This window comes from Pseudorasbora parva, chromosome 20 (genome assembly GCF_024679245.1).
Source record: "Pseudorasbora parva isolate DD20220531a chromosome 20, ASM2467924v1, whole genome shotgun sequence".
Classification (NCBI taxonomy): Eukaryota; Metazoa; Chordata; class Actinopteri; order Cypriniformes; family Gobionidae; genus Pseudorasbora; species Pseudorasbora parva.
In genome coordinates this window covers 11,141,820-11,158,054 of record NC_090191.1, presented here as the reverse complement: position 1 = coordinate 11,158,054, position 16,235 = coordinate 11,141,820, and the positions used below count along the sequence as shown (strand labels likewise).

General features: G+C 38.3%; 1 protein-coding gene across 2 annotated transcripts; it reads right to left on the bottom strand.

The window, feature by feature from the left end:
- Nucleotides 1-1,409: 1,409 nt before the first annotated feature.
- On the bottom strand, nt 1,410-12,274 carry LOC137049341 (zinc finger protein OZF-like). 2 transcript variants are annotated; one of them, XM_067427863.1, is made up of 3 exons: nt 12,216-12,274; nt 11,609-11,755; nt 1,410-3,826 (listed from the first exon to the last, which is right to left on the bottom strand). In XM_067427863.1, the coding sequence occupies exons 2-3, from the start codon at nt 11,691-11,693 to the stop codon at nt 2,949-2,951; spliced, it is 963 nt and encodes a 320-aa protein (XP_067283964.1). In that variant the 5' UTR covers nt 11,694-11,755; nt 12,216-12,274; the 3' UTR covers nt 1,410-2,948. The 2 variants fall into 2 exon arrangements, with proteins under 2 accessions (XP_067283964.1, XP_067283965.1); XM_067427864.1 differs by lacking the exon at nt 12,216-12,274 and adding an exon at nt 11,876-11,989.
- Between the last annotated feature and the right edge of the window lie 3,961 nt (nt 12,275-16,235).

Below are 16,235 nucleotides of genomic sequence, written 5' to 3'. Positions count from 1 at the left end.
TCTGCTGCTTCTCCATCATCACACAGCTTGAGGTTGAGTGAGCGAAGGTGAAAACTTGCCAAAGCTTTCTTTTTTGTTTCACTTGCAAGAGTGGTGAATTTTTTATTCAGACTCTACACTACGAAAAACACCAGATACCGCAGACACATTTTCGGCAACTTTTGCCCACTCTCTTTATCTTCGTATAAAACAGGCTTTACCTTTTCAACAGTTTAACAAAATTTCAATCTGTGACGCACTGAAATTAAAAGCATGATGTTGTTTCTCCATTTTTATTTTAGGTTTACCTCTTAAGCAGTTTGCACGCTGTTGGTTGCTTGGTAACAGACCCAACAGTTGATTACCAAACTTGATGGAGTGGTTTAAGATTTCCTAACTAGAGATAAAATGAGATTTTGTAAGATAGGATAAGAAACCTAAATCAAGTTAAGATTTGCTTCTGTAATACGATCTTGAGAAAATTCCTAATTTAACTTATCGTATCTTCTGTTAAAACCTAAGATAGAACGTTTCTGAAATATGCCCCCTGGTCATTCTCTTCATCGATCAACCATCTGTCAAATGCTTCCCGGTGTAGGGCAAACATAGCTCCATAGTGTGGGAGTGCCGCATTGCATTGTAGTCTTTCCCACTAATGATTTTGTTTGCTGTTCCATGTAGAACGACATCAGCTTCGACCATGATGTCTTCGATTCCAGTGGACTGCATCAAAATGCCCAATGGCTCCAAGGAAATTCTGAGCAATATGGTAGCCACCCATGCACAAGATACGTTTGGCATACTTCTCTTTGTTCTTATTTAGCAGACGCAGAACCACCTCATATAGCTTGGTCACACACATTTGAAGTGAGGGAGAAACTTGTGAGGGACTGGCGAAAAGCAGAGGTATTAACTGTGATGAAGAAAACAAAGAAAGCTAATCGCTGATTGAAAGCAAGATGGCCAGAGCTGGAGGAACGAGTCCACAGATGTGTGCTTGAACAACGCTCTGCCGGGAGAGGCTCAGCTGCGCGAGACAAACACTGTGTGAATCGTTCTCGGCTGCATATTTTACTACATGCAGTTTGTAATTTGCAGAATAAGATTTATTCTTTATGGGGGCATTTTGTTTGTGTTCAGTCTTTCTAAGTTGTCGTCTTTAAGTTACTATTTCAGTTAACATTTTTTTTTCTGTTTTCAGTTCATTTTTTCAGGAGTATGCTACAGGAGCAGCATAGAGCCCCTATAGCAACATAGAGCGCATATCTCGCGGCTATAGACGTAGTTGTGTTCTATATTGTGCAAGTTTCCAGCTAAATGGATAACTTCTGCTAATTAGCTATTAGCTGGAATTACCTACAACTGTGTCTATTAATGCAGATTGTCTGTAATGTTTACTACTTTAAATAAAGATAAAGGATGGAGCAAGATTTGTTTTACAAACTTTAATGTTATATCAGTCATTCACATTAGTACTGGGCTAACTTATGCACTACTATTAATACGGTTATTGATACAGTTCCTGTGTGTGCACAGCAAGAAGGCCGCATGTCCACCAAAGCATTTTAGCCAGCTGAAAACGCATGTTTTGGCAGCACAGCATATTTTTCAGTTGAGACACTTTTCTTGCTATGATACAGAATATCTGCAGAAGTTTCACATTTCACAGATAGTTGGTTTCTGTATATATAAAAATGCCAATACGACGTAAAGTTTTTGCTCTGGCTCTTGTTTTTTAAATTATTTTCTGTTATGCTTTTTGATGTCATCTGTTGTTGTTGTACAATCAGTAATTGTACCGCTCCTACTCCACTGTGATTGGACGGCTGGGTGAAAAGTGACAGTGATGAGCACTGCATTTTACTCAAAGTTGAACATTCTTCAACTCTTTGCTACAAGTAAAAAAAAAAGCTGAGTGCTCAACGCTTGAGCATGAAATTAGGGCTGGGTTTCGATTCAAATTTTAAGAATCGATTCAATTCCGATTCTCAAGATCTTGAATCGATTATCATTTTTCGATCCGATCTTTGAGATTTAGATAAGTGTTTTTAAAGAAAGCATTGTTTCCAGCTGTCACCTGAATATTACAGGACTGTAGTTATGCAACATATTCATACTATTATTATAGACATTCAACTGCAAATTAATGGAGTATTGATGGTTGTAAAGGACAATCCTCCTTCCAGAGTGCTCTAGTCAGCGAGCGCGCGCTGCGGTGAGAATGGCTCTGACGTAAGCCGCGTTCTTGACATATCCAGCAGCCCGATTTCACTCGTCTACCTTACTCTAGTATTCTCTGTCCGCTGCGGTAACGAGAGAAGAGGAAGAGTGAGGAAAACTCGGTCTGTCCACGGCGCTTCTTCAGCAAGGCCGCGGCGGTATAGTGACGAGAGCTTCGGCTGGAGTTTGTTTACCTACTCTAGAATTCTCTGTCCGCGGCGGTTCTGGAGTTTTCAAAGCTGCCATGTTCGTTGTTTTAATATCCTTCCACCTCGCGCGTATGTGTGAATTCAATGACGTGGCAAATTAAAATTCACGGGGAAAATGTAAGCCTATTATTAAATCGATCCTCTGAGTTACGGATCGATCTTTAGAAATTAATATGAAAATCGATTCAGAATTGGTGAATCGATTTTTTCAACACAGCCCTACATGAAATAGATGCTCAGCGCATTGTTATGCTCATGGCGTTCTAAAAAAGCGCCGCTCCCATTAAAAACAATTGGATATGCTAGCTGGCCGCATCAAAAAAACATTTTGGTGGACAGATGGCCTAGATTAATAATATACACATCGGTTTGTTGATTGAGAGATACTTGTAATGCAGACGGTGAGGAAACAGCTGCAAAATCTGTTCAAGTCTTTATCTTTATCATCAGGCTCTTGTTTAAAATGACATGGTGAAATCAACACCAATCGTTACTGTCCTTACAATGTATACAATCGCTGACCTTCAGAAAGCCTGAGATTCATATGATGGGTTTTTTGTTTCTACGCGCTGTAACCGGTAGACCAATCACAACACTGCTATTTCCGGAATGGGCTTTCAAATGAAGTTTCAGGTCTCTTCGATATGTGAAACTCATATCGCACTGAAGACACATGAAAGGTTTCTCTCCAGTGTGAAGCCTCATGTGGACTTGAAAGTTTCCTTTTTCATTGAAACCTTTTCCACAGTGTTGGCAGGTGAAAGGCTTCTCTCCAGTGTGAAGTCTCACATGAACCTCAAGGTTTGATTTGCTTGAGCAAGTCCTTCCACAGTAATGGCACATGAAAGGCTTCTCTCCAATGTGACTTATTACATGCCACTCAAGGTGATTGCTGTCTGTGAAACTCCTTCCGCATTGATGGCATTTAAAGCAGTTGTCTCGCGAGTGAAGCCTCATGTGGCTACGAAGGTTTATTTTACGTTTGAAACCCTTTCCACACTGATCACACGTGAAAGGCGATTCTCCGGTGTGACTTCTTTTGTGGTCGTTTAGCGTTCCTAGATGTGCGAAACTCTTTCCACACTGTTGGCAGATGTAAGGCTTCTCTCCAGTGTGAACTCTCATGTGGACTTTAAGGTTTCCTTTTCCAGGGAAACCTTTTCCACACTGTTGGCAAGGGTAAGGGCTCTCTCCATTGTGAATTCTCACGTGAGCTTTAAGATTTTCACGTTGGCTGAAACTCTTTCCACACTGAAAGCAGGTGAAATAACTTCTACGCCCCCTTTTTTTAGCTCTTTTTCGTGAGGAAGTCTTTTCAGTCTGTGAGGAGCTAGGATAGTTTTCCCCAGGTATAAAATCATGTTTCTCTTCCTTTACATCATTCGGTTCTTCCAATTCCTCTTCCAGCGGCATGAGGTCTAAGGTGAAAACAGAAATACAAGCACAATTAAATGGCACAAAATGAAAAATAAGTGTATACTCAGAGTGCTTCACAAGATGTTTGATTATACCATCTGGATGAGGGGATTTAAAGCTTTATCATGCCATGGACCTCCAAATATGATAAATCTAAAAATCTACCTAGAACTATATAGCCATTTCTATCTATGATTTTTTTTAACTGTTAGATAAATAGCAACTGTGACATTATAAATACAACATATTGTTTCTAAACTTAACTTGTCTATATTTAATGTTAGATATATAAACCATAAGAAGAAGAATGAACAAAAAATGTGTACAAGCAACTTTCCCAATAAACGTGTGTAAGCAGCTCACATGCTGCTTTAATAACAACCAATGAGCAAGATTAAGAGGACAATAGTGAGAAAGATACACCAGAAAGATACAAAGCAAATATTTCTGGAAAGATACAAAGAAAACTCTGGAAAGTATGTATACTATAATAAACGAGAGAAACATTAGAAATGAAACAGCAAAAATGGATAAAGTCAACCAAAAATTTTAACTTTGTCTTTTGCAGGGACCCCCAGTTTGAAATCCCCTGATCTGGATAATGAATATTGTTTGGGTGAATTCACATTATTGAATTCACTTTAGACAGTTTAGTATACAGGTAATTAAATCATTGTTCTAAACTAATGAGTTGCTACATTGTATAACACGCATACTAGTGGTATGCGACGACAAAATTCTCTCTAAATATTTTCTCTGTAACGATAATTAGACAATAGTTTGCTAAGTGTGTTATTGTGCTGGTACCTTGGCAGGTTTAGGATTGTCGTGGACAGTGACAGAAATTATCTTTTCCAAAAAGTTTAAGTTGATTTTTTCCTCTTATGGGCATTTTTACCTTTATAAACATATTCGTTTTCACGTTTTCAACCTAATTATGATATGATGATAAACTTTATTGTCAGACATGTCTGACATTTTTCTTGCATAACTGCATACATTAAACATCAACATTGTCCACATTAAACATCAACATTGTCCACATTCACAATACTCTTGATTTTTTATTAAATGATTTATTCAATTTTAAGATATCAAAGGAGTGCTTCAGCCTCACTTTGTTGAATATTTTCACCAAAAATATTTTTTAGCGCAACAGTCAGACTCTTATACCAAATTGCAATATTGCAGTATACTCATTATCAAACATCTAAAGAACAGCTGAAGAATCTGTTTTCTTAGTCCAAATGAACTAAGAGTATCTATAATCACTCCTAAATACTTGTGTTTTAACCTTATATGCATGCTTCATCATTTGTTTTAATTTCATAACCTGTAAATAAGACTCAACAGGGATGTCAACAATCAAATTAAACATCAACAAAATTCCTCTTTGCAGTGGAGATGAAACAGAGAAGCTGCATCTAAAGTGGCATTTATATCATTTACACTGTTTAATGAGCTTAGAGGGACTAATGAATAACCTGCATAAATCATGTTTTGACAAAGCGCTGAATATCGATATTTGAAATTATTTACAACATGAAAGATACTTTCAATGGTTAGCTCACCCAAAAATGAAAATTATTTCATTAATTACTCACCCCCATGTCGATGGACACCCGTGACACCTTCATTCATCTTCGCCAAACAAATGAAGATATTTTTGTTGAAAGCTGATGGCTCAGAAAGGCTTCAGATAGGCCTTTATTTGCATTCATTCCCACTCACAAGACCCATAAAGGCTCTAATAACATTGATACAAAGTCCATCACACTACAGTGGCTGTCCAATAATGTTACAAAGCGACGAAAATATTTTTTGTGTGCCAAAAAATCTAAATAATGACTTAATCCGCCATGTTATTGTCTTCCGTGTAGGTCTCGGACGTTAACTCATGCGATAGCGCCGCTCCTCTTCGCTTCCGGGTCATGTATCTAAACGGCGGATCTGCGTCATATTCTCGCGCATGCGTCGAGTTCACATCAATAACTTGGTGGAAAAAGTTGTTATTTTGATTTGTTCGCACAATAACTATTTTCGTCGCATTGTAACATTATTGTACAACCACTGTAGTGAGATGGACTTTGTATCAATGTTTTTAGTGCCTTTATGGGTCTTGTGAGTGGGAATATACTGAATGCCAATGGAGTCCTATCTGAACCCTTTCTCAGCCATCAGCTTTCAACAAAAATATCTTCATTTGTGTTCCGAAGAAGCCATACTTGTTGTAAATCGAGTGCTGATTTATTAAGGAATTTGCTTGAATCTGAAATCGCCCCCTAAACCCACAATCACTATTCCCTATGTTAGTCCACTTGGAGTGAATGAAAATGAGTGCGTGAAGTCAGACAGCCATTGTATGTACATTGGCTGTACACTCATTATTGCGGTGCAATGTGGGATTGAAAAATTTAAAAACGTAATATTAACTTGTTTAGTAAACGTTTATAAAATCAATACCATGTTTGTTGTCATGCTGACACCTAGAGGAAAAACTGCACAGACAGGTGGGCTTAATTCACTCTCACAATGGTTCTCTTACTAATAGACTCATATAAATGTCATTTTTTGTGCTACATTAGCTGTACCTTGTTTATAAGAAATGTAATGACCCAAAGACAAAAGAACAGATAAAAATAAGAATTTTCCAGTTTTCTAATGTTTTTTACTGTTATATGTCGGGGGGTGCAATTACACATCTTCTGAAAAAGCACAAAAAACCCTGATCAAAACACATGCGAAGAACATGCAGAAACAAGCAATATAATAAGCAAAATAGTGCAATCACTAACATTAAAATGCATATAAATAAAATTTGCCTAATTTTACCAGCAAAAGCTATAAGACTGAAGCTTTGAGGGTGTTGATGGACTCCATCTACTTTTGTATTTTGATCATCGTTTTGAATTCAATCTGGACCAAGTCTTTGACAAATTAGATTTTCTCAGCTTTTGGTTTAAAATGTTGCTTTTCTATGAAATGTACCCATATTCAAGTATTGATATCAAGAGAATGCACAAAGCTAGAATAAAACAGGTTTTTGTTTAAAAGCAGAGGCTCTTTTGATATATTTCATGATCATATATGATGTCCCTCAGATCATGGTGTTGTGAAGCCTAACAACTTTCATTTTGATTGATAAAAGTCTGGCCGAAATACAGCCTTTGAACCAATTTTTTGGTCAACATCATTACGTTTGTGATGTAATAATACTTTAACAAATATATATTTTTGTTATTTAGGCAGCCTTAGTGTTTGTCTGGTTAACATGTCCGTCCACATGAGGCGAGCCAGTCAAAAAAATTGCCTAGCCCACATGCAAAGAACCTATATGAGGATATATGCCTTATTTATGTATGACAACCTATATGCAGTTTATATGCACATGCTGCATGCACACACATGCTGCATATATGCATGCCAAATATAGGCAAAATTGAGGTGCATATGTGTGCATACACAGGCAAAATAGATCTCCTGTTGTATACAAGATTTCTTTATAGCTCATGGCAAGATCTGGTCATTTTGTAGCTCATATTTCAGTTTGGCAACTGTCATACATGATGCCTAGCTCTTATTTTCTATAATCTTCTTAGTCGATGACGTCATCAGCATGCGGCCCAGGCGCATATCTTTCGCTGCGAAAGATAATGGCTGGGAGTAAAAAATTGCGATATCAGCGTTGGAGATCCATTATGTCCTACTTCAATGGACGGAGGGTAAGGATAGAGGGGCCTGTAGTATTTTGGACCTCGACTGTGTGGACCGAGAAGCTGGTGGAATGGTGAAATGGCCACCAACCCTGGCCAGTCACCGAGCCAGAATTTGACGTGGCAACCATGTTACACGCTAACTTTAGCTGACTTGTGTAGTTACATATCACTTACACTTAAAAGAGACCCTAGTTCCTTCGGTTAAAACACAACGAGTACCACCCCAAAGTTCCTAATTCCTGGGGAAAGTGGAAACACGGCTTTAGTGTTATAAGTGAAATATATGTGACATCAGTTGGTTAGTTAAACTAACCAATATGCTGATTCAAGACCGTTTGCATCTTTATTTGAGGTTTAAAAAAAAACGCAGAAGAAAAGACAATGCTTAATAGTCTTTTTTTTTTTTTTTGGACCAAAATGTATTGTCGACGCTTCAAAAGAGTCTAACTAACCAACTGATGTCACATATTGACTACGTTGATGATGTTTTCATTACCTTCTGGACATCGACAGCAAGTGGGCATACACTTACATTTAAAGGACAGAAAACCCTTGGACTAAATCTAAAATATCTTAAACTGTATTACGAGGATGAACAGAGGTCTTACGGGTGTGGAACGACATTGTGGTGAGTCATTAATGAAAGAAATTTCAGTTTTGGGTGAACTAACCTTTAAATAAACCTGAAAAGGGTGTTAGTTGCAATTTATTTTTGATATTATTATTGCAATATTTTTATTTTTAAAAACAAGCAGAAGTACTAGTAGTAGTATGTTGATTGCACTTACTGTACTTTTATTGAAAATGAGAGCAGATACGGTTAACTTCCTGTTAATTCAACCTAAACTGTTGGTTGCACTTTATTCAAATAAAATGTCAACACATTTGCCATTAATTGTTTACTTGTTTGTTTCTAGGAACGGGAATCTAGAAAACTTCACATGCACGTATTTATTTCAGTCTAAAGCCCTGCATTTATGCCCGAGCCCAACGGGCCCCGACTTTTTTACGCCCCTAGGGCCGGGCTTCGGGCCAATTTTCATGTCATACCTAAAACGCGGGCCGGGCTTCGGGCCTTTTTTAGGCTTCTCCTTCGTTTTATATTTATTTTATTAATTAAAAGGAGATGTTCTGCGCTGGTGGAAACAACACGAGACCATAATAGCTAACGCGACTGTCAAGATGGCTCGCACAGTGTACAGAGCATAGGTTCAGAGTCCGCGCCAGCAGCAGCAGCAGCGCGCGTTTCTTGTGAGCGTGGCGTTTCAGTTGCGTGTCATCCGCGGGGTGTCTGCTGCTATTAATGTACAGGGAAGCCCTATACTTTATGTTAAATATAAATTGCCTATTGATACAGCAAAGACAACGTCGCCAGTAGCCGGCCCATACCATATCCATGGTATTGACGGCAAAAGGCTACAGAATATTTTGTTCTGTATTGACAGGTTTAATATTTCAAAATCGATAATTATGTTGTTTTTTATTATTACAATTAGGCCTATATCTGCATTCATGTTAACCTACAGACTTTCAAATAGGGCTGGGCGATATGGAGCAAAAAATATATCTCGATATACGATATATATCTCGATATCTTTACAGGAAAAATAACCCCCTAAAAACTACAGCAAAAACAAATATGCCAAATACCACAAATTCTTTTTATTTTATTGAAGCGCAAAGAGGTAGTCAGTTCATGTAGGAAGTAGGAACAAAGTGCTTTTGCGACATTTAAAAAAAAAAAACTCCCTGATTACATAAATAGCCTAATAATAATTTAACTGTAAAAGAAAATAAATAATATTGCCTTCTTTTCATTTATTTCATGCTTTCAAAAGATGAATCAAAGACTCCCTTTTTTACACTTAAAGTAAACAGTAAGCATTTTGCAGAAAGATGGGGCATGACTGAGATATAAATAAACTGATTTTGTCATAACACCATTTCCTGTTAAATTTGTATCAAAATTCAAACATTTATGTTTGTCATGAGTTTGACAAAATTCAAACTCGTCATGCGGATCATGTAGGCTACACATGAGCTGAATTTCACTTCTTTTCCAGTTACAGAACGAAATACGAATGTCAGGAAGGTAGGCTATATGATAATATGATACAGCCCAACTTACAGAAGAGCACCATGTCTCAGGACACCCGGGATGTCGCGTTTTTCCCTCTTGGTTAAAACGTGAATAGACCTATTCATCATAATCCTGTGATAAAGCTGACAAAATAATAATAGTAATGATATTGCAATACTTTTTAAATGTTTTCAAATGATATGCGATCATTTTGACATTTTAACCGAAAACCATGCGATCAGTTAGACACAGATCATAAACTGGCATGATCGGACCGCGTCTCGCACCAATAGTGTCAATCACCTGACTGTGGGTGAAACTTGCGATTTGAACTATGATGAACATGAATATTTCTTTATGAACTTTGGCAAGCAGTTGTGTTAGAAGGAAAAAATGGTCTGAACAACGCGCGCGCTTGTCAACATGATAACTAATCCTCACCTGGTTGTGGAAGCAGCCGTGTTCAATGAGACATCACGCGAGGGGAGGGGGAACAAAAGCAAGAGGCGGGAGGCGCGCGAGCGGGGGCGAGCACAGCACAGGGAAGGCAAACAAGCAAAGTGGCGGAATCAGAATTAAATATAAACAACATATCCAAATCCATATCGAGTTGAAAAAATATCTCGATATATTTTAAATATCGAGATATCGCCCACCCCTACTTTCAAACATGAAAATGTCATTTTTATTAATATGTATTCGTGTCAAAATGGCATATAAACATCTTTTCCTATTATATTTCGCCTGGAAACACTTCCAACACGCTCGCGTGAAAATAGGTGTATCTTCTATTTGAAGAATGCACGCGTTTTCCGCGCGGCTCCGACCGACGCAGGCAGTATCTGGTTGTTTAAACCATATGTATAAATTTTACTCCTGGCAAACAGTTAAAAAAAACGTGCAAGAGCGTGTTATGGGCTATATGTTTTAGTCAGATAGATATGATGGTGCTGCAACACTCATCTTCAATAAAAATTAATGAGACTAAATGATCTTACCAGTGCGCTTAGGTCACTCTCTCTCTTATGTGGTCTTTGAATTTGAAATGAGCTGCTGAATAAAATGCATCTAATCTTATGCTTTCGTTGCTGTAAACTCTGTTAAATGAGCATATACCACGAAAATAGAAGATCGGATTTATATTCATTTTGCGTAGGTGTAAGGTAGGCTATAAGACAACCTGCATGTTCTTTTTTATTTTTATTAGTTTAGCTCCGTTTGCGAGAGCAGAATCAGCCTGCCTCAGCTCGTCAAAAATGCCTTTTACTGTGGTGGTAATAGTTGGCGAAATTAACTAACATTGTGATGCTTGAAGTGTTTTATATCTATGGATTTTATTATAGGCAAGACAAGCCAAGAGTTGATTTGAGACTAAATCGATTAAATATGCGGTTAACTCACTGTCGGCCGCTGGCCGCTTGGTCGTCACTTAAAAGAAATAAAACTTTAATTAAACAAACAAAAAAATGCTCTAAACATTTTTCTAAATTAACTTAATAAAGAAACTAAACAAATTATAACTACTTTGACATTAAAAACAAAACAGAACTATTTTAATGGCTGCTACAATGTAAAAAATAAAAAAAAATACACAGGCTCCAGTCGGACTCGGGCCGATAATTTTGATAAGCGGTCGGACACGGGCCGGGCTAGGGCCTCAGCGTCTCGGGCCAGGGCCGGGCTAGGGCCTAGATTTGAGACCCGTGCAGGGCTCTATTTCAGTCACACTGATTCAATTTCTTGGCTAAAAAGTCACTGAATCATTTCGGGTCATATCGTTCTAAATGAACCAATATTGTCCTTGAATCATATCGACAACCTCAAATCGTGATACGAATCATTGTTTAAATGAATCGTTACGCCATTAATTTCTACTATACACTACACCTTTAATACTTGTCATGTAATGTGACATTAATAAAACATACATTTCTGTAGAGCTGGACATTTGATAAATGATTGAGGTCAGCTTTGAGAATGAAACTAACCTGTTTGTTCCTCAGCTTCTTCATATTTCACTCTGAATGTTTCTTCTATCTTCATGTCTTCACTCTCAACTTTAATAGACGCCATCTACAAGAGTGTATCACAGTGACTTCACCAGGAGTTCGTCCTCTGTGTTTAGACAATCTGTCCTGTTTAAGATAATAAACAGAAAGAAAAATAAATCGAAACTAAATCTCAAAAGAGTCAGCCAGAGTGAGTGTTAAACTCAAAACTTATACAACATGAACAAAACACAATAGACACGTTACTGTGATTTTGTTACTTAGAATGTATGTTTGGTATTTATGATACAGAACAATAGGCTGCACTATTTTTTTTATTACACGTTTGTTTTCATTAGACGCGGTGGTTCGACCGCGAAGCATTTGGTTCACCGTTCAATTGATTTAACGTTAAGTTTCCAAAATCAAAAGCTCCGTTTCTCTATCACTAACGTTAATGCGCTTTATGCGTAATGGTTCAGCACAGCACCGTGCCATTCAATGAAAAGACTCCTTTCATAGCGCTCATAAAGCTATTGTACAGCCTAAATCACAGTCTCACATGGTTTGTGTCGATTTAAACACTTCAAACGCTATAATAACATACCTTTATTCAGTCGAATCGCAGCAAATGCAGGAGTGTGGCGCAGCATAATGACGTCATACCACCAAACCAAAATAAAAGTCAAGATTTTGGACACATCACTATTTTTAATGCTATTGAAAGTAGTCTCTTATGCTCTTCAAGGCTGTATTTATTTGATCAAAAATACAGAAAAAAATATTATTGTGAACTTTTATTATAGTTTAAAATAATGGTTTTCTATTTCAGTATACTTTAAAATATGATTTATTTCTGTGATACAAAGCTGAATTTTCATCAGCCATTACACCGATTTGATTACTCAGTTATTATTAACAATGCTGGAAACAGTTATGCTGCTATATATATATATATATATATATATATATATATATATATATATATATATATATATATATATATATATAATAATAATAATAATAATAGATTTTATTTATAATGCACTTTTCATTCCGAAGAATCTCAAAGTGCAACAAAGGGGGGGGGGGGGGGGGATAACAACAAAAAATGAATAACAAGTAAAAATATAGAATACTACAAACAATCAACCAACACAGAAAACAGAACAGAAAACAGAGCTGATGGTGAACAGAAACAGAGCTGATGGTGAACAGAAAACAGCTGATGGTGGAAGTCTCTGTTAGCTCCGCAGCACACTGTGGTCCACTCCATGTTTCAGATTTCTCCCAGCGGCAGTGTCCCGATGACATCGCCGAGGCAGGACAGCTGAAGACCAGATGATGGGTCTTCATGACGATTCAAACGATGGGGATCGCCGCAGCACCATGCAGGAGGCAGAACATTTTTTCGGGCACTTCTGTGGACACACCGGGGTCGGCGCAGAAGTCCAAGCCGCTCCACGGCCGCAATGCAGGACGGAACAGCGGCGCAGCCGAGAAGCGGAACATCCCAACATCATGCCGGACGCCGATTACGATGGCCCAGATGACGCTAGCCCGGTGCAAACTTCAGCCACCATGCAGCTTAAGCCCAAGGGAGACCACCAGTGAGCAGTCGCGACGAGAAACATCAAATGTCCACCAAACCAGAACCAACCAACCGCAGCAATTCAAACGTAAACATTAGAAGCGGTGGAAAACGGCGAAACGAGGAACAACGTCCTCTCAGTGGCTGCCAGCAATCAGCAACAGCCTCAATTGTAGCTCTGACTGTTAGACTAGTCACAAACATAAGGAAATAAAATAAAATCTAAATCTAATAGTACATTAACATGATCATTTGTGGGTGGAGAAGCGGCGAACAGACGATGCCAGCGTCCTCTCCCCCACGTTGCCTAGCAACCAATATATATATATATATAAACATATATAACCAATATATATATATATATAAACATATATGAACATTTGATGCTTTTTTTTCAAGATTCTTTTAAAGAAAAACAAAATACTGACATCAAAATTTTGACCAGCAGTGTATACATTAAGATAACGCAATATTCAAATGTGACAATGTGATTAAAAAAACTGTCCGTCTTGCCGGTAAAGAGCTCAAATTTCTGTTACATATCTTGTGTAACAGATCCAGAAACACACTGTAATCCAGAAATACATGCAATGTATGCACAAAACAAATGCAAATGGCGACCCATGCTGGTTACAACAATCCATTTAGGCTAAACTCTTTGCAAATAGTATTTTATTTAAAACATTCACATTCACTAAAATGTCAAAAATGCAAAACCTGTTGTAGTGGATTCCAGGGTCCAGTTTATGGCCGGGCCTCTCTCTGCCCATAACAGTGGACAAAGGTTTGCTGCATTTTAATTGGATGTTGGTGGACTAACACAAACAAACTGTCCAACGCCATCAGATAAAGAGGCTAGGACAACAGCCAGACACCTCTAAAGCCCCATTTCCACTGAAATTACCCAGAACAATTCGTCCCAGGAACTTTTTTCCCTCAGACCTGCTGCTGTCTGCATTTCCATCGCGGTCTAAAGTACTGTGAAGATTAGTCCTTTGACGTAAGACTCCAGTTCCGCTAGATTTCCGCATAAGCTTAAAAAAGCCTGAACCTTGTCATCGGTCCATCTGTCATTTTATTAAACTTCATTGTTGATTTGAATAGCAAGCAACTCTTACTGCACGGACCTCAGCAGTAGTGGGTGAAACAAAGAAAGACCACAATGATCCATCCAAATCCATTCACAACTATGTTTGGAAACCTGAAGACTGATGTAAACAACACACATCCATTTCATACTTATTCAAAGAAATAAGTATCCTCAGTGACAGCTATTTGTAATGCAACATCTTACACAGTATCAGCAGTTAATAGACAAATGAATGAACACATGTCAATTCAATATTTTTCCACCATGTTTGGTGTCTATTTGTTTAGTATATTATCAAGGGTAGTCTGATGGTGGTTTGGAAAGTGAGAAATGCATTGATGAACTTTAAAGACCCTTTAAAGACTTATATCTGTGTACAGTATGCAAATTAGTTCCACGGGGGAAAGAAGGGTGGGGCACACGGTGAAAAAGCGAAGGTCTTTTTCTCTTGCGAGGATGAGACTGTGACAGAGCAACCTAGTTCTGATTTTATAACCTTTGGGGATGTGTGAGTTTATCTGAGAAGAAATGAGAAAAAGACTGGTGATATACATAATTGAAAATGATTAAAAAACCGGAGTGCTTATTACCGAGTTAACTACAACAGCCATCTGACCGTGTCTAAGATGTGCAAATGGCTCAAACACACCTACAACAGTAATATTTGAATTACTTGCATTAACCGAAACAAAGTTCACTTTTGCAGTGTTTGCACCAGCACTTTTCAGGAGGAGTTTCTTAAACGCAACCAGGTCTCTTTCACCTCAGATGGTGCATCAAACATGATAGACTCTACCCAGATGAAACACCTTGACCCAGATCTTATTGTGTGGCAGTGCTGTAACCACAAATTGGAAATTACAGTTGGTGATACCATCAAGGACAATGGGGAAATCAACCACTTCCAAGCATTTATGGATAAGTTGTATTCCCTCCATCATCCATCTCCCAAAAAAAGAGCAGGAGCTACATCTGAATCCAGAAGGACTCTGTCATCTTTCTCATCATTGCAAGAGTTCTTGGAGTCAGGTGGGTAGCCTCAAGTAAGCACACTCTAAGAGCAGTGTGGCAGCTGTTTCTGCCTTACATGATCACTTTCAGAGAGCAGCCCAAGATCCTTGGAGAGATGAACGCGACAAAACATGTACAAAGGACTCGCTGCTAGATTTACTGCAACAGCCTTTGTGGGGAACCTTGGAGTGATGGGAGATTCTCTAACAGAGTTAACAGACCATTACTGGTGTGGTAATTTTTTGTAAGGTAGAGTAGAGTCTGACACCGCCCTGAGAGACTCTGAAGCTGACTCTACCGATGAAACTGCAAACTTTTCTTCAGTAAAATTCTCTCCGATCATTGAACATCCTGACTCCTGGTCTTCATTTCGCATATCTGGTCTATGGGTCAAAACTGTCAACCCCTAACAGCTTCTTGACACTTCTATGATAATTAGCCAAAATTAAATGTTATGATACTATCGCTATTATTATTACCAGTAATTTATTAAATTATTTTATCTTCTATTACAAGTAGCCTAAAACATCACAATTACAAAGCCTAAAGCTGAGTTCATGCTGCCCGATTTTAGCCCCGATTTTGACTCTCCGACAGGTGACACATGGGAGTGACAATCGCAGTGTGAATGATCAAAGACGTGATCAGAGAGCATTGTAGACGATTTGCTGACGCCTGTGAGATATTTGGCATGCTATATCTGGACCTGTTGGCGATTCAAACTCCTGCTGTGTGAAATGAGTTCTGACTGAAAATTACATTGGGGATGACCGACAGCGAGCATTGTAGACGATTTGCTGAGTCAGACACAGACGAGTCGACAGCTAACGTCTCGAGGAGCTCGAAGACACGAGAGGCGGAGAACAAACATGATAAATATGAAGATGCAAAAGAAAGAATGTTTTGGATCAGGAGGTAAGGTGATATGTGTGATC

Bases quoted from the DNA above. Each gene is read 5' to 3' on its own strand.
- LOC137049341 (XM_067427863.1), bottom strand. From the start codon at position 11,693: ATGGCGTCTATTAAAGTTGAGAGTGAAGACATGAAGATAGAAGAAACA. The intron at 3,827-11,608 runs GTTAGTTTCATT...TTTTCACCTTAG, and splicing joins AGAAGCTGAGGAACAAACAG to ACCTCATGCCGCTGGAAGAG.